At 38.6% G+C, this 23,261-nt stretch overlaps 1 protein-coding gene across 5 annotated transcripts in view; it reads left to right on the top strand.

The window, feature by feature from the left end:
- The window catches only part of TRAPPC9 (trafficking protein particle complex subunit 9), a 445,989-nt gene that overhangs the window by 145,193 nt on the left and 277,535 nt on the right, over window positions 1-23,261 (top strand). For all 5 annotated transcript variants that reach the window (XM_071421860.1, XM_071421859.1, XM_071421861.1 and 2 more), the window contains 2 exons: window positions 1,355-1,497; window positions 12,373-12,483. In XM_071421860.1, the coding sequence (XP_071277961.1) occupies window positions 1,355-1,497; window positions 12,373-12,483 (254 nt within the window). The remainder of the gene's footprint in view (window positions 1-1,354; window positions 1,498-12,372; window positions 12,484-23,261) is intronic.

Here is a 23,261-nt window from a genome sequence, read left to right as displayed (position 1 = left end):
TAAGTGCACACATGCAGCAGAACATTAAACTCTTGATTTTGGTATTCTTTAAATCACTGGACTGTGGTTATTTTAGGAAAATGATTCTATCTCTGTTTCTTTTCCTTCAGCCAGACTTATAAACAGAATGGTATCAAACAGAAATGGAGTTTTTTTTCGAGTTGAAAAATCCTTAGATTGTCCCTTAGAGCTCTTGATAAAAAATAACAGGTCTCATAAATTTTTTGTGAATCTTCTGTTGAAAGGCAGAGTGCTTTTACCTTTCTGAGGCTTGATGGTGTCTGATAAATAGATTTGCTGGATAAGTTGTTGACTTGAAGTTTGGCATTTTTTGCCTTTTTTTTTTATAAAGAATGAGCTAAAAGCCAAACAAAGGCGAAATGGGTGTTGTTTCTAAAGCCTTTTAAGAAGTGTCTTTCCTTCCAGATACAGGTTTCAGCATAATATGTGATGTCCATGTCAGGCTGCAGGGCTGGCACTGCCTCTGTCCTTGCTCTGAGGTGTGGCAGTAGCAGCTGCCTGAGGACCAGGATAAAAACTGAGAAAATAAAAAAAAAATCCAGTGACATTTCCCAAATTCTCACCCTGCTTCCATCAAATCATATTTCAGGGACATAATGAAAGAGGAGGTGGTGAATAATCTTTTTGGATCAATCAAAGGGTTGTTCTGGGTTTGAGCACTGATGATGACATGGGGGCTGTGCTGGGAAGCTGCTCCCATGCTGGTCATCGAGGGGAGAGGCACAAAGCCCCAAATTTCCTCACAAAAGTAAAGGCTCAGTGCTGCTGAGAGCAATGAGTGCAGAAGGCTCATGCTAGAGAATCATTTTAAATATTTACTAGCCAGCCATTTCCTCTAAAATGAACACAAAGACAAGGTGCATGCAGTTAGCTGTTGCTCCAATCTGTTAGTTCATGGACATGAGAATGAGAGACCAGATTCTTTTAGCTTTGTATAATCTTTATCTGCCCCCCAACTTTGAAGCTTTTCCATTTGATTAGATAGTGAAGTGGTGAATATTTTTGAAGAGAATGAAGGAGTGCAACATTGAATAAACCCTAACTCTTTTAAGCAACTTTTTTCATTTTTTTGGTGTTGAATGTGATATGGAGAGGAGTTATGTAAAGGGAAGTCCAGCTGACTTTGTGCTGCACTCTTTAGTTTTCCAGAGGATTAGGCAACTGTTTGCCTAAGCTGCAGTTATTTGTTAGATTGCCTTTTTTCCTGAGATAACAGAATAGATGGGTTAGGAAAGCAAATTTGCAAATCACTTCTGTGGCCTAATTTAATTGAACTTGTGAAATGCACGGTAGTGAAAAATAGCTAACAAGGAATTGGCTTTTATTCCTCTAGACACTGGAAGCCATTCTGAACTTCAAGTACTCTGGTGGGCCAGGACATGCTGAAGGATACTACAGGAACCTTGCCCTGGGTCTCCACGTGGAGGTGGAGCCCTCTGTTTTCTTCACTCGCATCAGTACCCTGCCAGCCACAAGGTGAGCCTTGCCCTGACTCTTGAATTTTCACTCATTGTCTCTGTTCCATTGAATATAACTTAAAGACCATATTGGAAACATTTTTAGTATCATCAGTAGCATGTAGGTAAAGAATGATGTGAAGAAATTTGCAAAATTGCTCATTTAGGAGTTTACTGAAGTAATTCATGGGCATTCAGCAGCTTCTGAGGTTCAGATGTTTTCTCATGATGATGTATTTTAGCAGGGCCTGGAAATCTCATGTTTATTGTACAATTTGATGACTTTTTCTGTATCTCTTAGCAGTTGTGGTGTGTTGTGTATAACAGAGTTTGTAGTTTTTATGACAGAATCTTACTGAAAATGCAGGTGTGAATAATGTGACAAATAAATTGTGACTAGACTCTCCTCTGGTGTTTGTTTTCTCCTGGAAACCACAGAGTAGTTTCACATGCCATAGTGAATATTAAAATCAAGGCAATACTTGATGGTAGTCAAATGCTGTGATAATGAAAATCTTTTTGAATAAAATTTATCAGCCACTGAATGCAATCAGTTTTAATAATTAGTAGGATTATTGTAAAAAACCCTCTTTGCACAATGGGAGCAAGAATTTGGTTTGATTGAATTCTGAGATTATTTCAGTGCAGTTATGTATGCAACACTAATAATAATAATAGTTGAGAGGGAACTTAATTGATCCAAGAAATTCCTGCTGGGCCTGGGACCCTTTCATGAAAAACTTCAGAAATTTAAAGATGGGCAAGAAGGAAATGCCAGTCTAGGAGATACTGGGTGAATATTTCATTTTCAAAGGAAAGCATTGAGTCCCCAGTATCATACCATGGCAGAAATGTCCAAAGGTAGATGGACAGCTGTGGCAGCAACATAGCCTGAAAAATAAGGCTATGAGCAGAAGAATTAAAGCATCCAGGGAAAGTTTTTAGGCTTGAACATGCAGAAAAGTTGTTAGAGTCTGGAGCAAGAAGAGTGGTAAGATGGGATTTTTGCTAAAACATATGTTTAAAGCAACTTCTGCTCCTGCTGAAGGGAAGATGACTGACAAGGGGGTTGAGTTTTTAATCATGACACTGCCAAGAGGGATGGGATCCTGTTCTTCCCCACAGGGGATACAGCAAATAATGACCTTTGCAGATAGCAAGGGAATTTTAAGTTAAGGACAGGTACTGAAACTCTGCAATAGTTTTTTTTAAGAAAATGTTCAAAAATGAGACAAACAAGATTATTTTTAATGAGTCATTTGTGTCCAGCTCTTATGAAACCATATGGTTCTATTGGTAAGCAAATTTCTTGAGCATTTTGCTGCTTGAAAGTGTAACATAACATGGTTTTAGAAATTGCTCAAGTAAAGCAAATCTGATGCTGCTTGGCAAAGTCAGAACACAGTATCCAGAACAACTGTTTGCAAAATTCTGGGCCCCTTTTTAATGATGTTCAGTTTCATCCCTGCAATGGCACATTCTTCAGCCTTTGAAAGGTTTTCAAGAGTGAATAAGTGATCTCTCTTGAACAACCTGGAAGTACCACAGCATCAGCTAAAAATAGTTTTCAAGAAGACTCATTATAGAGGTTAAAATAACCAGATTTCATTTATTATTTGAATGCCTAGTTCCCTCCATTCAGTGTCAAAAAAGCTCTCCATACTGTCAAATTGTATATTTTTAGTGGACAGACTGCTCTGTGGTTCACTGCAACTCCTTATAGGGTGGATTGGGAGTGAAGCTGCAAACCTTCCACAAAAGCTTCAAATGCAACCTGATGCTTTTATTTGACTCTCCCTTGTTGGGATTTTGGCTTTTTGTGCTTGGCTTCCCCAGCTGTGTTTTGTGTAGGCCAAAGTTATCCCACCTCTGCCTTGTCCATCTGCTCTCTGGAGTTCTTGATGTGGGGCAGGCATTTAATCCTGGAATCCTTACACACAGATGGAGGTGCTAATTCAGAGTTTCTGGGTTAGCAGGACAGTTCCCCTCATCATGTGGCAGCTGGTGCTGTGTTTAGTGGCTCCAGTTCATCTCACCTCGTGTTTCCTTCCTCCTTTGCTTGTTCACAACTCAGATCAGTTAAGTCATGGAAACTTTTTGTGATTTCATGGTTGGAGATGTAGTTAAAGATGTGGCTGCTTTTCAGGGTGCTTAAAAGCTTTACTGAGTTAGAGCAAAAGACTGTAATATTTACAGGGCTCTCAGAAATGTTTTCTTGCCAGACCTGTCATAGAGGAAACAAAATTTGCTTTTTATTGTTGATAATCTCTGCCAATATCTGAGACACAATGACAGCAAATTATAATTATGTTTTTTTTGCTTTTACTTGCTCTTGTAAAAACTCAAATCTGATTTCCTTTTGGTTTACAACTGAGACTTCATTGCTTAAGTACTGTCTGAGGTGCTGAGCTATTTTTGTTTAGTCATTACAAGAAATTGTATTTTATAATTTGCCTCCTTAGCTGTCATTTCAGAATGGAAGTTATCATTGCTTTCATTATCTGGATTAATTTTTTTCCTTTCCTTTTTCATTTTATTGTTTTTATTTTACATTTTTGCCTCCACAAAAGTAAGAAACATTAGCTTACTAACTCCTGGGCTTAAAAAGTCAAATCAAACTAAAAAGACTCTGAGCATTGATTCTTCCCTTAGGCCTTTAGTGAAAAAACCTCAGGAAAAATGTTAATGAAAACACTTCTCCCCCCATTGTAGCATAAAGATTATGGTTTATGCAGAAGTCTTCCAAACTTAATTGGTATTTCTTCTATTTAGCTTCTGGAGCAGAAGTGCATGGGAAATATCACTGAAATAACTGGGGATTTGGGCTTGGCTTTTGTTTTTTAAATATCTAAGCAAAATTATATCTTCCACTCATGCACAACTTCTGCCTCATGGGGAGAAGCTTCATTAACCACACCTCAAATATATCTTCAGTTATTTAGTCATGACAACAGATCCTTTTAACCTTTGTCTGTTCTGCTCTGGGGGGTGGAAATGGGGTGGATGCAGCCCTTGGGACACTGCAGTGCCTGGGTCACATCTCTGCTCTGCCCCCACCCAATTCTGCTTAAGATCTCTGCTCTGCTCACTCTCAGTTCTGGTCCAGATCTCTGCTCTGCCCCCACCCAATTCTGGTCCAGATCTCTGCTCTGCCCCCACCCAATTCTGCTTAAGATCTCTGCTCTTCCAACACCCAATTCTGGTCCAGATCTCTGCTCTTCCAACACCCAGTTCTGCTTAACATCTCTGCTCTGCCCACACCCAATTCTGGTCCAGATCTCTGCTCTGCTCACTCTCAATTCTGGTCCAGATCTCTGCTCTGCTCACTCTCAGTTCTGATCCAGATCTCTGCTCTTCCAACACCCAGTTCTGTTTCAGATCTCTGCTCTGCCCACACCCAGTTCTGGTCCAGATCTCTGCTCTTCCACCACCCAATTCTGCTTAAGATCTCTGCTCTTCCAACACCCAATTCTGGGTCAGATCTCTGCTCTTCCACCACCCAATTCTGGTCCAGATCTCTGCTCTTCCAACACCCAATTCTGCTTAAGATCTCTCCTCTTTCACCACCCAATTCTGGTCCAGATCTCTGCTCTTCCAACACCCAGTTCTGTTTCAGATCTCTGCTCTGCCCACACCCAGTTCTGGGTCAGATCTCAGCCCTGCTGTTGGTACAGAGGATGCTGTGTCAGTGAAGAACTGACAGAACATCCTAGAGGAGCCCCTCATCTGCTCCCAGGTCCTTCCCTAGGTGTCACCCATGCTCCCTCAGCTGCCTGCACCCAAAGGGGCTGGCAGAGCAGCCTTGTGCTGGGAAATATCCCTCTGAGCATGTTCCCTCTGATCCTTGGCTCTGCTTGCTGGTGTGTGCAGGCAGGGGAGCGTCCCAGGAGCATCATCAGGAATGCCCTGGAATGGGGTATAAGGAATTAATGTTGAAAGTTCTCCCACTCTGTCCTGCAGCTCAATGAAATCTTGAAGAACTTCAGGGATCTACTTGTTGAACCACTTATTTACCACAAAGTGCAGATACATCTATATAGTAAAATTGTCCTAATTATCTCCTGCCTTACCACATTAATTGATTGCACACCAGGGCTCAGCCCCAAACCCTGCTGTGCTCCCAGGCCTCCAGGCAGTGCAGTTCCCAGCAGGTTCCAGGCTGCCCCTGGGGATCCCATGGTCTAACCCTGAACTGCCACTGGAGATGGATTGCAGATGGTTCAGTGTAAGGAAACATTCTGTTGGTAGTTTTGGGTGACTCTTTTCCTCATTTTGGTATCCTGTTTGCTCTAAGTCTGCTGTTGAAACTTATCTAGGTTGTCTTGAACAATCTTCTTTATATCTGTTGTTTCTCTCAGGTATGTTATCTGCCAGTTTTCATAGGCACTGAATGTCCTTCCTTATTGCCTTTATAAAAGAGCATGAAAAATGCCAGAAAAAATACTGCAAGTCTGATAAGAATTCAAGTAATGTGCTCTGCCCACTGTGAGGTACCTGCTGGTCCCCTTGTGTCCCTTGCCACTGTGCCATCAGTACAAAAGTGTCTTAAACAAGAGCCTACAAAGGCCAGAAAAAGTTGATCTTGCTTACTACAAATGTGGTGAGACAGTCTGAATTTGTAGATGAAGTCAATCCTCAGGGATGGTGTCTTCACTTTTAAGTTAAATTGGGAATCCAGATATATAATAATACTCTTACCTGTAAATTCTACAAATTCAAGATGATAAGATTTTTAATATTTAAATTTTTTTTGTGGGGCAGAATACTTTCCTTTCTATCTTAAAGCCACCATACAACTGCTGAGACATCAGCTGCAGATCTCTTCTGGCAAGTGCTGAGCCTTAGACTCTGTTCTTGGGTTTAAATCAGGTCTGACACTGTTAAATTCAAAGTGCTAGTTCATCTAACTGTAGGTCCAAGGTAATTGTCCATTGTATCATTAATGTACATCCTTAGATGAAATGATTTGGTTTTGTTCATCAGACATCAGTTCATAGCAGGGTCTGCAGTGTGCTCCTAGAGATTTCTCATGTTCTGTATTTAAAGTTAGGATGCTGTTTTTTGGTTTCACTGAGGGTTTGGAGACAGAGAAGTCTTGGCTGTGGTGAGTATAACTTTGAGGCTTAATGAAATCAGACATAATTATTAGAATTTCCATTCCAGTTTCCAAGGTTGCCCCTGTTTTCACTACTATAAATTGCAACATGTGAGGTTTGGATCAAAAATCCTGATTATTGTATGTTTACAAATTGTCCAAGGGAAAGAGTAAACAGCATTGTTTCTTCAGTTGTGCTCTAACAGACTTTGTTATATGATAAAAAATTTATGTAGTAGTTTCTGAAACCCTTGTTGGTTTTGTATAGTCAGATTTTTAAATTAAATGTTCCCATTTGCTACCTTCAGAATGAGAATCAGTCACCTACTGATAGGCAGCTGCTTATAGTCTTCTCTTAATATTTTGGTGTTCAAAATGTCATAGAGCTTTGAAAAGGGGAGGAAAACCTCTCTTGTTTGGGTGCTTGAAGAGCAAGATGTTTGGTTTGGAGGAGGACTAAGATGACCTGTTTAAATTGATCTGATGTTTTTACATGGAGAATATAATTATATTAAATACACTGTTTTGTTAATGAAAAATATTAATAATAAAAGTCAGTCAAATTGGGAACCAGGCAAATTCAACTAAATAAAGCAAATAAAGCTCTCATTTGGTGCAATTAAACTGACAAATCATTAGGAAAATCTGTCAAGCAATGGATTTATATTAATGTTCTCAGGAGCGGATGTCATTCTAAAATATATTCCTTATTTATACACTATTGAGCTCAATATAGATTCTACTGAGTGGTAACTCATGGCATGTGGGAGGTTACACCCAATAGTTAAATTATCTTGGTAATCAGAGGTATTTAACTTCTGCTAATGGTGTAACATTGCAGTGGGTTCATGAAAGAGCAGCAGAAAGCAGCTTGCAGATTGAGAGAATTGATTTTTGAGGTCCAGATGTTAAATATGTATGGTTTGACACATGAAGATGTCAGAACATATATCTGCAAATATTTATAGATGTGCTGGGAATATTTAGCATAAGTGAAAAGGTTTACAATTGGGAGAAGTCAGATGAGGACTCTTCTTGGAATTTGTGGAAAGGCCTTTTGCCAGTAAGGTGGAGAATCTGACTTAATCATCTGAAGTTAGTACTGAGAAGTCCATTTTTAGATAATTTATTAAAAATTAAAGAGACCATACTGATGACACAAGAGCATCAACAAAGGTGGTGTAGATCATTGTTCTGCTGTGCAGCTCTTTGTGCTGGTCAGTGGATTTTGGAGAACAGGGTTGTCATCTGTCACACCATTGTCACCAGAGCCAAAGCTTCTCTTCCCTTCTCTTCTCCCATTGCTCATTGTGTAGCAATGGCTGCTCAAAGAAAACAGAAGAAAAGAAAAGAAAAAAAAAAGGGTATCTGAAAATACTCCATGACTTCAGTTGATGGGAAAGGGAGATGAGTCAGGATGCAGAAAACTTGCCAGCCCTCCTGAGAATTTCTTGTTTAAAGTGACTTTTAAACTAAGCTGGAGACAGAACTGCAGAGATTGTTCACTGAAGTGAGCCATCATTGCAGCTGCATTTGGGGTTTAATTCTGTGTTCAGTGTTACTGAAGAATATCCTCAGCTGTCATTTCAAGTAATCACAATCCTCCTGAAAGAGATTTTTAGATCACAGTGTCATTGTCACTTGCCTAAAGTTCCCATGGCCCCAGTTCTGTGACTGTTTTTGGAACCATAACTGGCATTGTAAGATTTTAAAAATACAGCATGATTCATTGTGCTGCTAACTTTTGCTTGTGCTGTGTTCTCAATTCTGCAGTAGATGATAAGAGAAATTCATTTATACACTAAATCTCTAAGACATTGTTGAACTAACTCAATTTTCAATTAAAAAAAAGATTTCTTAATTGTTTTTTGATATCAGCATTGACCTAAATTTGTAATTCTGAGATGTTCAGATGATAAATCAATCTGCTGAAAATATTTCCTCCTAATTCTAGTGTTTTACCTCTAGAACCTTCTGCAGTTTTGTGTTACTTGTGAAAGAAAATCTTGAACATGACATCTATGGAAAATTTTTCAAAAGCAAGCATCATGAACAAATCAGGAAGATTATTAAAATGGGAAAATTTTTTGAGTGCTGTGATTTTTTGGTAGGCTGAGCTTTTGGACCAGACTTCCTTCCTTCCCATTAGATGGGAAGAGGAGTCAAACCCTCTCATGAACTTTTTTTCTGCATCCTGGTGTCTGTTCCTGGTCCAGCACAGCTGGTGATGGTTTCATGTTGTGTGTCTGACACCATCCTAAACCACCAACCCACCCCACCCAAGCAGAAACTGATTCATTCTGCATGTGTTCATCCCAAACCTTCAAAAGGGGCTGGTTACAAATAATGACCCCTAAAAAAGACTGGGAAGCCACTGGTGACACTTCAGAATGTTGGAACTGTTGGGGGATGCTGTTCTCTGCCTTCTCTGGGATGAATGGTAGCTAACACCTACTTAACTAAACTTAGAGGACTCAAATTCCACCCTCCTCCACCAAATAAATATTTAGTGTAAACTATTATTACATGGTGGTGGATAGTTTGGGCAAGGGAGAAGAAATTGTGTGTATATGGGCAAGTCTTTCCCAGTTCCAGAAATCTGTGGCTTAGGACTGGGGTTTCTCTGCCAAACATGTCAGTAGGGCATTATGGTTTATAATGTAATCAACTTTATTATTATTTTGAGTGGTTTAAGGGTTTTTTTGTAAGCTGGCAGATTTTAGAAAAAACTGATTTACATAGTGTTGAGGTCAGCACAAGTGGTCTGAAATTTGGTCAATTGCCTTCAAATCCTTAAAACAATTTGATGTTTGAAATTTTCTGGTAAAGAGCTTGGTTTAAGCAACACATATCTGACTGCACTTAAATGTAGGAATTCAGCAAAATCTTACTGGAGTTCCTTTATCAAACTTGCATGAATATGATTTGCCTCTTAAATCTCCTTTACTGACGCTGAAATAAGTTCTTTAATTCCAGTCTTGCAAAGGATGGCCTTCTGTATGTTCTGCTGGAGGAAAAATTGATACTAATTTTTGGCTTTCTTGTTAATTCTTTGTTTTCCTGGACCTTTCCTAACTCAGCATCATGAGTTCTACATAGTCCTACTGATTGCAGAATGTTAAAGAACAAAAAAGGAAAAAACTTCCTGCTAGTTCTCAGATCTTCAGCAAATTGTTCTTTAATAATGCCACGGTTTCTTTTTTTCCTTTTTTTAAAATTTTTTTTGGCTTTACATCTGATTTTCCACAGCTGATGCTTTCTTGGTTTCCTTACTTGGATGGAGCTTCTGTTTGAAGCTTCCTGTTTTAATAAAAAAAAGTAAAATTAATCTTTAATTGTGTTTGGTTTTCATTGCTGTAATAGTCTCTTTGATAATGTCCTGTATTTATACTGAAGATCTAGTGCTACCTTTTCCTACAGTCTTAACGTTACTTTCCATTATTTCACACTAATATCTTTTTCTTCTAAGTTTTCAAGGTACTGTAATAATTCTGTAACTTCAAGTTTTATATTTTTTTACCTAAAGATTTCCCTTGAGAATTTACTTAAAATTACAAGGAAAGAATGATTTTTTTCCTATATGTCTATTTTGTGTAGTGTTGGAACAGGAGGAAATAAATGTCGTGGTGATGAATAATTTTCAAGAATTCCTATTTGGGAATTTTTAAAATCAGTGTTGTTTAGTCCTGAAAGGCAGCTGCTTGTGTAGGTCCTTTGTGGCATGATTTGTTTTATTTGCAAAACTTTGGCTTTGCTGCCATAAGATACTGCAGGAGGCTTGAATGTTTTTTGTTTGGGTTTGCTGTGGCAGAAATAACAAATTCCTTCCACATGAAGTTTTTAAAACTAATCTGCACTGGAAGTTGCTCTTCCAGACCATCACCTTGTATCTGCTGTAGAGGCAGAGGTTGTCTGAGACTTCACAGGTCTCTGCCAAAGATGAGGTCAAAGCTGATAAAAAAATAAATAAAAAATAAAAGCTGTTCCCCCTTTTCTTTTCCATTCCTTCCTGGTAACTGACTCAAGCACTGCCCTCCCAGTTATTTCTTTCTTGTGAGTTCTGAGGAAGGAAGTTTCTAACAAGAGCCACATCTCCTTATCTCTTCTAAATTCTTAAGTTTTGACAAGTTTGCTTCAGGCACTCAGCTGCCTCCCTGCATCCCCCTCTATACTCAGTAGTCATTGGGGTTTTACAAAGAGAGAGAAATCTCTTAAAATATATATTAAAACAGCCTCCACCCCCACTTTTGCTTTTTTTAATTTTTCCTAAGAGACTTGATCCTGACCCCAGCAGTGCTTGCTTGTCCTGCAGTGCCTGGCTGCAGGTGACATTATTGTCACTTGATGACCTCAACCTCCTCCTCCTGGGCTTGTCCTGGGAGTGTTCCCAACCCAAGGCTTGGCAAAACATTTCCTCCTCTGTGTGCTCTGCAAGGGACTTTGATTTTCAGAACAGAGTTGTATTATGGACCAGAGAACCTATTTCAGAGTAGAACAGTTCTTAAACTCTCGTACCTCTGGGTTTAATTGCCTTTGGAATGGCATTTCAGTTCAGTTGTAAACTACTGTGCCATAAATATAAATATGTGGTTTTGGTTGCTCTAGACACACAGCTGTAGCTTGATCATTAACATTGAAGGATGACTGACAACTTTCACCAATATTCCTCTTTCTTCCCTTTTGGGGATATTTCTGGGTTGTTCAGTAGCCTCTTGGGAAGGTTGGAATTAAAGATAGATTGGTAAAGTGTTATTGCAGCTGTCTGATAGTATTTGGTATTTTGGTACCTGGTTCCAATAAATTTTCATGTGTATTGTATTTTTGTCATCAATGCTGCTATTTCTGCTTATTCTCACAAAAAAGAAAAGGTTGTAAATTAAAATAAAGTTTTCCAGAATCTTAATTTGAATAAAATAATTGAAAATATTAACACTTAATTGTATTAAATAATAAATTATTATTTTATTAGTATTAACATAATTAATAAGAATAGTGACTATTATAAAAATAATAATTACAATGAAAAGGTTTATTGGAATTAACTTTTGCAGTAAGGTTTCTATTCTACAACTATGATTTTCTGAGGTTACCAGAAATGCAATTGGTGTATTTCTATCAAATGTATCTGGGGAAATTTGAAGGATAGTAGCCAACAAATGTTAAGTTTTTCTGTGAGAAGTGCCTGTGTTTACCTGTCCTACAGAGGTGGGAGAGTTCTTCTCAGAGAAGCTCCTCTCGAAGTTAAGTGCTCCCTTTGCCAGCTTGTTTTGGTCTGTAGACAAGCCATGGAAATGGAATTTCTCCTTTATAATGAACTTAAACCAATTTAAATTTTTGTTGGCAAATTTGTGTCTTAAAGAGGTAATGTCAAGGTAATTTAAAATAATGCAACTCTTAATAATGCAACTCCTTTTTTTTTTTCTTTTTATGGGAAGGCTTAAAGAACTGAAAAATGCCTGTGGCTTTCTCCACAGAAGTGAGCGTGAAAGCTGCAAAGTGAGAATATAGAGAGGTGAACAAATGCTGTGGGGCTTGGTACTGTGCAGGGCAGAATTGTCATGGGACTGCTTCTCTTTAGGATGTACCCTTGTGCTTAACTCTAGCAAAAAAAAAAAAAATCTATTTTTAAAAAGCTTGTTTTTGTAAGGATATTCTTACAATTGGAGGAGAAGATAAAACCTCTATGTGAATGTATGTATTCTTTGTATATATATTTATATCCATGTATAAATACTAATTTTGATAAACATACAATAATATCATCACTGAAAAGGTGTTTTTTTCCCTCCATCTGAACAGCACCAGGCAGTGCCACCTCCTTCTTGATGTCTTCAATTCCACAGAGCATGAGCTGACCATCAGTGCCAGGAACAACGAGGATTTAATTCTGCACGCCGGGGAGTGCCAGCGGTGAGTGCTGCTGCTGCCAAAGGGGCCCAGAGTTAGCCCTGGTGTTTTCCTGTACACAATTGATGACATTTAGGTGCCTGTTGTTCTTTTTAAACATTGTACACATGTTAAAGAATACAAAAGTTTTCTTTCTTGGAGGTGCATCACTAAGTTTTAGCAATATCTCAAGTAAATTTATTTTGGCTCTTCATGTAGTGATACTGGAAATAATGAAATACAAAGCAGTTGGTACTGAGGTCTACAGCTCATTTAACTTTTGTAGAGTGTTTGAATGTAATTTCCATGTGCTCTGAATGTAATCCTGGTGTTAAAACCTGATCTCAGTAGTTTGTTATCCCTTCCCGCTTTTAAATTTTCTTTATGTGGTTCCCCAGCCATTTCCTCACTTTTCCTACAAAGAAAACTCCAGGAAAGAAAAATAGAATTGAAGAAAAAGCAATTCCAGTCTCTGTGGGAAAATATATTTCAGATCAAGCAGGCTGTTGTGGGTATTGATTCTTACAACCCTACTAGAGTGATGTACAGCTCATTATTAACCATTATTTGCCATTACACACCTGCCTCAGGTTCCTGCTGCTGGCTGTAGCCCAGGGCTGCCTGACTAATCTCCTTCAGGTGATCATTGCATCTGAATTCCAATTTCATCCTGGAAAGGTGATAATGTGGACAAGTGGAAAGGGGTATCTTGTTTTTGGGCTCCCTGCACTGCTCCCCTTCCCTGGGAGAGTTTAAGGCCTGCAGCTCAGAAACTTGGTTAAAGAGAGATGTTTTGATGTCTGCAAATCCCTGGCTGAATATTAAGTTCAAAGTCAAACCATGTTAATTGCAAGGAATGCAGCTGTCAAAAAGAATTACAGAATAGGTAAAATAGCAGCACATTTGAAATCCTTTTTGCCTTGGTGACTCCCAAAGCACAACCAAGTGGAAATATGTTGACTCAAACTCAGGTTGAATTTTACTTTACCAAGCAATGGACAAAACCATCAGTAACATACAGTGCTTCTTCCTTTTATTTGGAAAGAATTGCCTTTTTTCTTTTTTAAAAAGCAGTCTAAAGAGTTATTGTATGTGCTGGGAATGTCCTGACAAAGGCAGGAATGATGAATCTGACTCCATGTTCTCAGAAGGCTAATTTATTACTTTATAATACTATATTATATTAAAAAATACTACACTAAACTAAACTAAAGAATACAGAAAAGATACTTACTCAATGCTAAAAAGCTAATAATGAAAACTTGTGACTCTTTCCAGAGTCCTGACACAGCTTGGTCCTGATTGGCCAATGAGTCAAAACAACTCACAGCAGAATCCAATGAAACAATCTCCAAACACATGCTACACATGAGCAAAACACAGGAGAAGCAAATGAGAGAAGAATTGTTTTCCTTTTTCTCTGAGGCTTCCCAGTTTCCCAGGAGAAAAATCCTGGGCGAAAGGATTTTATCAGAGAATGTGACTGCTATAAACAGTCACCAAAATATTCTTGTTCCTATCTATATTGTTCTATAGTTTTATCTTCATTCCTCTTGGTTTTTTTGCATTGTTTTTGTAGTTTTAAAACCCCTGGAAATTTTTCATTCCCAGTTTTTGGGACAATATATAACAGATAGAAATTAGGCTACAAATCACGTTATAAAATTTCTTTGCATCCCTTTGACTGAATTTCATTTCCTATGGATTTAAATTTAAATATATTTAAATCATTACATTGTAATGGATATAAACCCTTTCAATAAGTCTTTTGAAACAGTCATTTATCAAAGGAGATTGTATATGTGTTGCAGGTATTTAAACCCTTAAAGTTATTTTTATACTTATTGCAAAAAACGTTTTTCATGTTAGTTAGAAATTGCACAGTTTTCCATTGGTTCTAAACTCATTTATTATCTATTTCTTGAAGGTAAGTGCTTTTCATTGTAAAACTGTGTATATGGCTCCTATGTTGGCATGAACTTTAATTTTAATTCCAATAGATCTACTGCAGAAAAGCAGGTGAAACATACACTGGGCTTTAAAATAAGCTCCCTGCTCCTAGGAAAAGGCTTCTGTTGCACTTTGGGGGGGGGGAGGAAAGAGAAAAAAAAAGGAGAAATCTTTTCCCTTTTAAAGCAATGGCTCCAGATATTTGCTTTTTAATACAGGGCAGGCATTCCCTGCAATCTGCTTTTGAACCAAGGTTTTCAACCCAAGTATACAAAGCTTTTCAACACATCCCTCTTCTTTTGGAGTCTCCTTTTAGGAATTTTTTTTTCCTTTGGATATTGTTATTAATACCAGATTAATATTTCAAGAGAGGCTTTTCAATCAAGTTCATTATTTCTTTCATTTCCCCTGTACCTTTTTTGATGCTGCCCTCATTCTTAATGTTTGCCTCATTCTACCTTTATTGAAATTACGACTTTTTGCCAGCTTTGGTCATTTTCTCTTCCTTTTGTAATTTACTCTGTCTCCATTCATCACCCTCACTTTGAAATCTCCCATCCTGACAGAGTGGAGGTAGCAGGAAATTGTTTTCTTTGTCCCTTTTGTTATTGCTGGGGACTCTAAGTGTTTTCATATTCTCTGTCTCCAGACTCACATAGAAGGATAATGCTGCATCCTGCTTACTCTGGCCTCTTTTGCTTCCCACTTTGGATGCTTAGAAAGTAAAATAACTTGGAAATTTTGATGTGTTGCTTCCATTCTCTATATTACTGAGTGGTCACTGTAGAATGTAAGTTTTTCCCTCCTGAGAGGGAATTTGTAGGGGATTCTTTCATTGCTCCCATAGAAAATGGGGAATCCTGATGGGGGCTGCACTTATTAGAACACTCTCTATAATATAATTTGATTTATAATGAATCTGTACAATTGACCATGGTGCTGGCAATGGGAAGGGTGAGGAGATCAGAACAGAAATGCCAAAAAAAGTCTGGGATTGTCAGCAGATCAGCGCTGGCACTGCCAAACCTTTCTGAGCCCATCAAGAGGAGTCCCTGGGATCCACTTTGTAGTATCCACATTATTTGGTCCATATTATACCCTGTCCTGTTTTCTGTCTTATTGGTATTCATGTAAAATGAATCAAATGTGTAGAATGCTGCACAATATTTTTATTTTAAGGTCTGAAAGGCAGTTTGCTTCAATTAACTTAGAGACAGGGCAATAATAGCTGCTACAATAACACTGCATATGTCAGGAAAAACTGGTATTATACTAGTTAGGAAAAGTGACATCCTTTAGGCCATTAAAAGACTATCTGGAAAATAGATGCTTTTTCTACAGTTTTTCTACAGTAAGATTATTCTGCTGACTAGGGAAAATTATCATTTTAGCTTTCAGAAAAGCTTAAATTTACAATTTGCTGTACTTTTTATGCCAATAATTTGGATTATTTACTGTGTGCATTGTAGCTCTTCTTGGAGATATATATAAGCAGTGTTTCTGGGAAGTGACACTCTTCTCCCTCTATTTTAAGATAGAGAAACATTTTGCTCCCTGTCATTTTATAGTCAGAAATGATAATTTGGGCTCAGTGATTATTTTGTTCGCTCATCTTTCTGTCTTTCATCATTGCTTGTTTTGCAGACAAACAAATGAAAGGATCAGCCTTTTTTTTCCCCTATATCCCAAGATGTTAATTAGAGACTTCATATTCCCATCTCTGCTTTCCACATGACTTGAAATGTTCCTTCCTATCCCATTGTGGGACAATTAGTGACATGGTTTAGTCTGAGGTCTTTTTTTCCCACGATATTATGATGGAGAGAGAAGAAAACCAAGATTTCTTTGGAGTAGAGAAGGAAAAGACAGGAGAAGACATTTGTCCTCCCTTTCCTGTGAGGTTGGTTGAAGAAAACAGAGGAGCAAGAGTTTTGGATGGTCATTTCTTGAACTCCTGAAAATAATTTTAGGCTTCATTGCAAAGCTAAATTCCAACTCAAATTAATTTTTGCTGCTTCACACCTGCAGGAGTTTTTTTAAACTTCAATATCCACAGGGAAATGCACTTGGAGACCTGATGAAAAGATGTCAGCCAAGTTACTCTGTGCAAGTTCTGGCTGCAGTGAGTGGTGCTGAGGTGCTGGCAATGTCTTCAGCTAAGTTCAAATGTCACCCCGTGCTATCAACATGTTTTGTTCACCTCTCCAGTGGAACACATGACATGTGATGATGATGAGGGAAGCAAATTCTCTCATGTCTGCTATTGGAAAGCTCAGCCTCCAGAGATTTTTTCTGGACTAGCTGAGTCTCCAATTTCTTGAAGAAGAATAAAAGCTGTTTCTTGCAGCAGTCAGCTGCACTGTTAAAGGAGTTTTGCAGTGAGCAAAGTGCAAGTGTTTTGAATGTAATCAGTGGGAAATCTGAGCTTGTTTATCCCAGCAATGAGGTAATCAACAGGTTGTTCTGACATGGAAAAATATAGCAGACAGCTCTTGGAGGGAATTGAATTAATGTCTGTGAATAAAAAAGTGTTGCCACTAACAGTGATCTGAATTTATTGAAAAACCCTAGGTATGGTAATTATTGTGTTTCTTACTTGATTATCAAACCATTAAAATTAAATTTCATGACAGCCCTCATTTATGCCTAAATCACTTCATAATTTATGGTAATAGATGTAATCTCGTTGTGTGCCCCAGGATATCTCATTTTGTACCACACACCCTGCCTTGCCTTCCCCTCCCCATTCTGTGCACTGGGGGAAGATTGATGCTGGGGAGGGTCTGAGCAGATCAATTCTCTCCTCTGTCCTTGTGGGACAGCACAGCTGGGCTGCTGCAGCCTTCCCCATGTGTGGCACTGCACAGCTGGGCTCTGCACAGTCACACATTGCATTTTTCAGCCTGTTCTGCCCTTGGTGTGAGGACCATGGGGATTAAAGCTTGGGATGCCCAGGACAGGACTGGTGTGAGGAGCTGAGAGATGAAGAGCAAACAGGACAGGTCGTGGTAAATGAGGAAATAGTTCTGTTGGTAACTCAAATCAGAGAGGCTTTTGTGCAAAATTTACAAGTTCTGACAAGTGCTGGTGACCCAGGGGATGCTGATGTGAAAGAACATGATGGAATTTTGGCCTTTTCATTTTTTTTTAATTGGAAGTTGCCTAATTAAAAATAAGTGGAAGAAATCCTGCTGTAGCAAAGTCAACACTCAAGTTCAGGCTTCCTTTCTGGGTCAGCAGTTTTGCCTTGTCTTTTAGCAGGGTTACAGGGTTAAATGAGTGTGTTTGCTTACACATATACTCTACAGTAAGTTTTGTTCTTTTTTTTTTATAGTCAGCAGAATTATAGGTATAATGCTCAGTTTTGCTAAATGAACTTTTGTGTGTATTGACTTCACCCAGTGTGATTTTTTTCTGTTACATTCTAATGAGACAAGAATAATTAAAGAAACAATTTATTATTTTCACTTTTATGTCTTTTATCCCATAGTCTGGTGGGTTTTTTTTATGCATGGAAATGAAAGAATTTTTTACAAGTCCTTTGTGTGCATACTAATTATGAGTGCCATTTCTGCTGCTTAATTATTTGATGTAAATGCGTTGATTAATTGAGCTGTGAAGCCTGTGCAGTGGTACACTGCAATTTCTGCAGTATTAGTTAACAATGCACATTTTGAAAACACTTTGAAATAAGTCCTCTTTCAAAGGGAGCAAGAACTAAAAATTCTGCCCCATTTTGAACCAAAAGTTCCCCCAATAAATTTATTGCCCATATGTAAGTAAATGATGATTGTTATTTCTCACAGCTGCCAAGTCAGTGTTTAATTTGTGTGTCTGTTTATGACAGGGCATGTTGTCTGTATGGGAGATTAATGATTTTTTCCATACATTGCTGTTACAGTTTATGCTTTAAAGACAAAGCTGCTATGATTAAGGCTTTGCCTCCTGTCAAGAGAAAATAAAATTTCACAGCAGTTGCCCTTTGTCTTCGTGTTAAATCTATGGCCAGCTGGATATTTCTGAGATACCTTCAAGTCAAATTGTATTAACTAAAACATGAAAATCACCCTTTGTTGTCAGGGCAATAGTTTTTGTCTCTTATTTGACAGTTTTTAAATACACTTTTAGTTTTTTTAAGGCTTGCTGTTTTCTACTAATAGCCAAATCAATCTTTAAACATAGTCCATAATTTTTAGTGAATAATTAGTTATTTTCAACAAAAAAATTGTAAAGGAAATGTTTGGGTAGGAAAGGGTGATTATCTATCACTAGTCAGAGTACCAGTTATGTTCATATTTATTTCAAAGCACTTTGCAAAAACTGGAGATGTTACAGGAGGATTCTGCAAAACCTATAGAACTGCAAAATAACAAACAATAATAAAAAAAAAAGGAAAGAGCAAAAGAAGAAGTAATAAAGAGAAATTTCAGTTTTGGACTGCTTTGTAGCTGAAGCACTCCAGGATTCCTTTTGCATCCCATAAAAACCAGATGCTCTTCTGAGGTCCTTTCCAAGCTTGTCCCTGCCTGGTCCTGGTTCTTTTTTAAGGTGTGAAGTGTCCCACCCCAGCTGGGGGCTGTTCACAGGGAGCCTCAGTGTGACTGCAGAGCAGTCACAGAGCAGATGTGATCTGAGAACAGGAACACAAAGAAGGAATGATAGGAGGGAATTTTGATATTCAGCTCTGGTCACGCACACAGGACACAGAGGAGATCAAATGGGTGAAGATTCAGGTGAGCAGTGAAAATAAAAGCCTTTGGCTTTGGCTTGACAAGTGCAGTAAAATTGAAAGGCAATTTAATGCTTTGTATGAGGTGGGGACAGAGGAGGGCTGTCCTGGAAAGGTTAAGGGAAGTGAACATGGGAATAAAAAAATCAACTTTGAGCTGTGTGTGAATGCATCTAGAAATGAAGAGATTTCAAGGCCTCAGGCATCATCTCAGACCACGTCCCCCATGGAGAAGTGGAGGCAAAGACCTTCACAGAGGCTGGTTCTGAGGTGTCCTCCTGGAATTGCTGAAGATCTGCCTCAGCTGCCCCACTTCCCACTGCAAGGCCTTTTCCAGTGTTCTGTCCCTGTAATCATGATCAAAACAAATGCCCTTGTAGGTTGTACAGCAATATGTTTCTGTTCCTCTCCCTGTCCTGTTCCCAGTTAGAATGTATTTCCATAGGGAATGTGCAGACAATTTCCTGTGATTTGCATTTGAATTTAGCATTTGGTTTCTGTCAAGAAATGTGTATTTGAGGTGAACTTTCCTTCTCCAACTGCTGTATGAAGAGCTTCCTTTGGGTCAGCATTCTCAGACTTGTCTGAGAAAAGGGGGTTATTTCTCCTCTTCCCTCCCCTCCTTTCCCCAAACCTCAATGTATGGATTATATCAATCCTGGGGTATGCACTGGGCAGGCACCTCTTTTGATATTACATCACTTTCCCTAAGGTTCTTTTTCTTTTCCCACTTCTTCAGTTGCCTTTTCCTAAATCAGGAGTGACTAACTCGCTGGTTCTAGCCTGCATGGCACTTTTTCTGACCTCTCTGAACATTGCCTTGGCCTCAGAAGACCCAATTTGCACTATTTATAATATTTTGTGTATGCAGCTGGGGAAACAGGAGCTTTGTGAGCACAGGCCAAGTTTGTCTCTGACAGGATTCATTAAGTTTAATAGGGTACAACATAAATGTGGCTGGGTAGTTTGGCCCTTATACAAAATATCCCACAGATGTAGCACGAGTTTGCTGTTCCAGTTTTAAATGAGCTATAAATCACTCCAAATCCAGACCAGTCATCTTCATTTTGCCCTTAAATCCTAAGTAGATTACAGGTTATAGGACTTGAAGGGTTCAAAAGCTGTCTCTTGAAAAAAAGGCAGAGTACTTGATTTCAGGATTTAGATTTAGAATTTTTTTTTTTAAATACTTTTTTTCTCATAGAAGAAGCCAGACTTTTTCCTTCCTTAATTTGCTCAATACTTGACAAAAATTATTTCTGTATTGAAATTTTTGGGTGCTAGGCACAGTTGTGGAAGCATTTGACAAAGTGCAGGCATGGTAAAAAAATGGACTGAAGTGCTAATACTTTTTAATTAGGTTTTCATTTCTGTGCAAGGAATGTGGAAGAAAAAGTAAGAATGTGAGAAAAATCAGAATTGTTTCTTTTGTTAGATAACAATGGAAAAACAAGCTAAACAGGAAGAAATAACTTTTCCTAAAGGAAATTAGAGTTGAAATGAATTGTGCTTGCCCTTAATTCACACATATTCAAACCAATAAATTCAGACTGTAATTTTAGAAAATCATGTTTTAAGATTGATGGGTGATGGAAAAAAGTGGGGGATGAAGGTGAACATTATCAGCCTTTCTCTGTGAACTAATCTCCCTGCTAGAATGAAATGCAAAAATACCAATATTCCCAGGAAAAAAAGATTCCATGGAACTTTGGGGTTTGTCTTTTTTTCCTGTAGGTTTCTGAACATTGAAGGAGAAAGGAAAGTTGTATTAATCAGCATTGTTTTTTTCTCCCCATGTTTGTCTGTATTTCTGTGAGATGGATTCTTAATCAAAATTTCTGTTTTGCCCCAGTCTGCCCTGTGGCCAGCACACCTGAGATATTCTGTTGGCTGTCTCTCCTCCTGAATTCCATGTCAGAAATTTGGGAATCCTGAGTGAAACCATGGCAGAGAAGAGGTTCCCTCCACAGGAGCTCAGACAAGCGGGGGAGTGAATTGTGCAGCTGCAGCACAGTTGGCACAGCCCAAATTTCTGTCAGACTTGCCTTGCAGTGTGAATTCAAGGCAAGCTGCAGAGATTGTTGCTGCAGAGGTTATTCAGAATTCTTTCTCACCCAGTGGGATGCAGCAGTGCCCAAGACAGGGGGAGCTGCCCTGAGCTCTGTGCCTGCACGGGAGCAGCAATGCAAAGAAAAATTTACTTGCCTGGTGCTGTGCTGCCAGCCTGGGGCTTCGTGGCCGACTTCCATGGCCAACTTCCATGGCCAACTTCCAGGTTTGAGTGGATACTTCCAGAGGGACCTCCCAACCTACACTATTCCTTGATTTGAAAATCTACCTACTCACTGGTAAACTTGTTTGTTCTTCCAAAGCCAGCAGTTATGGGCATGTGTCCATAGGAACTGGTGTCTCTGTTGCTTTCTTTTGTCCTCCAAGACTTCCTGTCTTTCCATAATTTGTCCTAATCTGTCTTGGGTTTTTTTTACCCTTCTCTGGAGGATTTTTTTTTCCTTAGCCTTTTTTTCCTTGTTTTTTCTGCTGTTACAGATGTTATAGTGCCTCTTTTTGGTAAGGCTTTGACCTCTAACTCATGTCTTTAAATAGTGTGTTATTGTGAGAAATGTGAATTTGCACACTCCTCCTCCATTGGTTCAGGTAGGTGCAATACTTTTTCTGCTCACTGTCACCTGGTGCCTTGTATGTTCATCTAACAGATGGAAAAACTCTGTGGAATTAATTTTGCCTAATAAATTGCTCTGTTATGATATTTGGACATAAGGAGTGAAGGGTATCTGGGTGCACTTAGACTCTTTAGAGATTGCAGGACAAAGTGATGAAGGTAACTGAATAATTTTAGTCCATCTCCCAATTAACCATCATCTTTATTTTTTGTGGAAAACCTCCCTAACACATTTCAGGTCATTTTTTGTTTATGCTGCCAGTAAGAGATTGAGCTTTTGGGTTTAGGTGCAGCTCCAGGTCACACCTGGCTTGATCAATATCTGTAGATAAATAGATTATTTTGGAGCACAGCACTCCCTGTATTGAGGAGCACTTGGCTGTGTTCTGTGGCTGTGGTGACACGGTGGCTGCGTTAATGGGATGAAAGAAGATTGTCTTGAGTGGCTGCCAGTTATGTCTGCCTTAATGGCCAAAGGATTTATGAAAGTTACACTCAGATGTTGCCCAGATTTGGCTTCCTGCCTGCTCTCTGATGTTCTGTAAAAGATCACGAGGGCGCAGCATGGATTTCCTGAAGTTGGAAATGAAAATATCCAATTTCTATTAATTTGTTTTAGATGATCAAAAGTATAATTAAAATAGCTGGTTTGTGAGTATTTCCTTCAAAGAGAACACTCATTTAAAATTAGTGCTTCATCAGCTTGAATTTATTCCTTACTCTTGACATCCATTTAATTCTGCTTTCATTAACTGGAAACAAAAGCTAAAACAACAGTGATTTGAAAAGATCACTGAAAGATGTTAAGTAAGTGCTGTAGTATATAAAGCCAACCTTTTATGACATCTTCATTTTGCAGTTACAAATGTGTCTCCAGATGCTGATTTGGAAATTCTGTTTTCTTCCCCCCTCACCAATGCCACCATAATAACTGGGATCACAGGCCAAAAGCCGATGCCTTCTTTGGAATAATGGGAAGATTTAAGGGTCCTGAATTAAAAAAGCAAACCAGTATTCTGCTAAGTTTGAATACAATTTCTGATTTGCCCTATAAAAGTGTCTAACCCTGGCAGGGAATGGGGGGGATGATAAATCTGTAATTTTTCTTCTTCAACCTCTTTTTCTGTCCACTCCAGCCCACTCTTCCAGTGGCTCTCCCAGTGAGAGCTTTGCCATGTTTGAGGTTTTCAAAAATGCACATTCTTTCTAATTCTTCATAACAATGAAGAATTCTGCTCTAGCCTTGGATTTTTGAAGTATAATTGACAATTCTGAAATGAGATCACTGGAAATTGTTTGATTTCCTGGCCCTCAGTGGGAGACCATTTCTCAGTCTGGATTGTGTAGTAGCTTGATTTCTGTCTCATGCAGGAGGTGTGTTTAAAACCTCCCTATATATACTTATCAAATTACTCCTTATCTTATATGGTGCTTTCAGGCTAT

Source organism: Agelaius tricolor, unplaced genomic scaffold (genome assembly GCF_023055355.1).
Source record: "Agelaius tricolor isolate 1412-34295 unplaced genomic scaffold, bAgeTri1.0.p SCAF_2, whole genome shotgun sequence".
In the NCBI taxonomy this organism is placed as follows: domain Eukaryota; kingdom Metazoa; phylum Chordata; class Aves; order Passeriformes; family Icteridae; genus Agelaius; species Agelaius tricolor.
The sequence above is the reverse complement of the archived record's forward strand: the minus strand, read 5'-3'. Positions and strand labels throughout refer to the sequence as shown.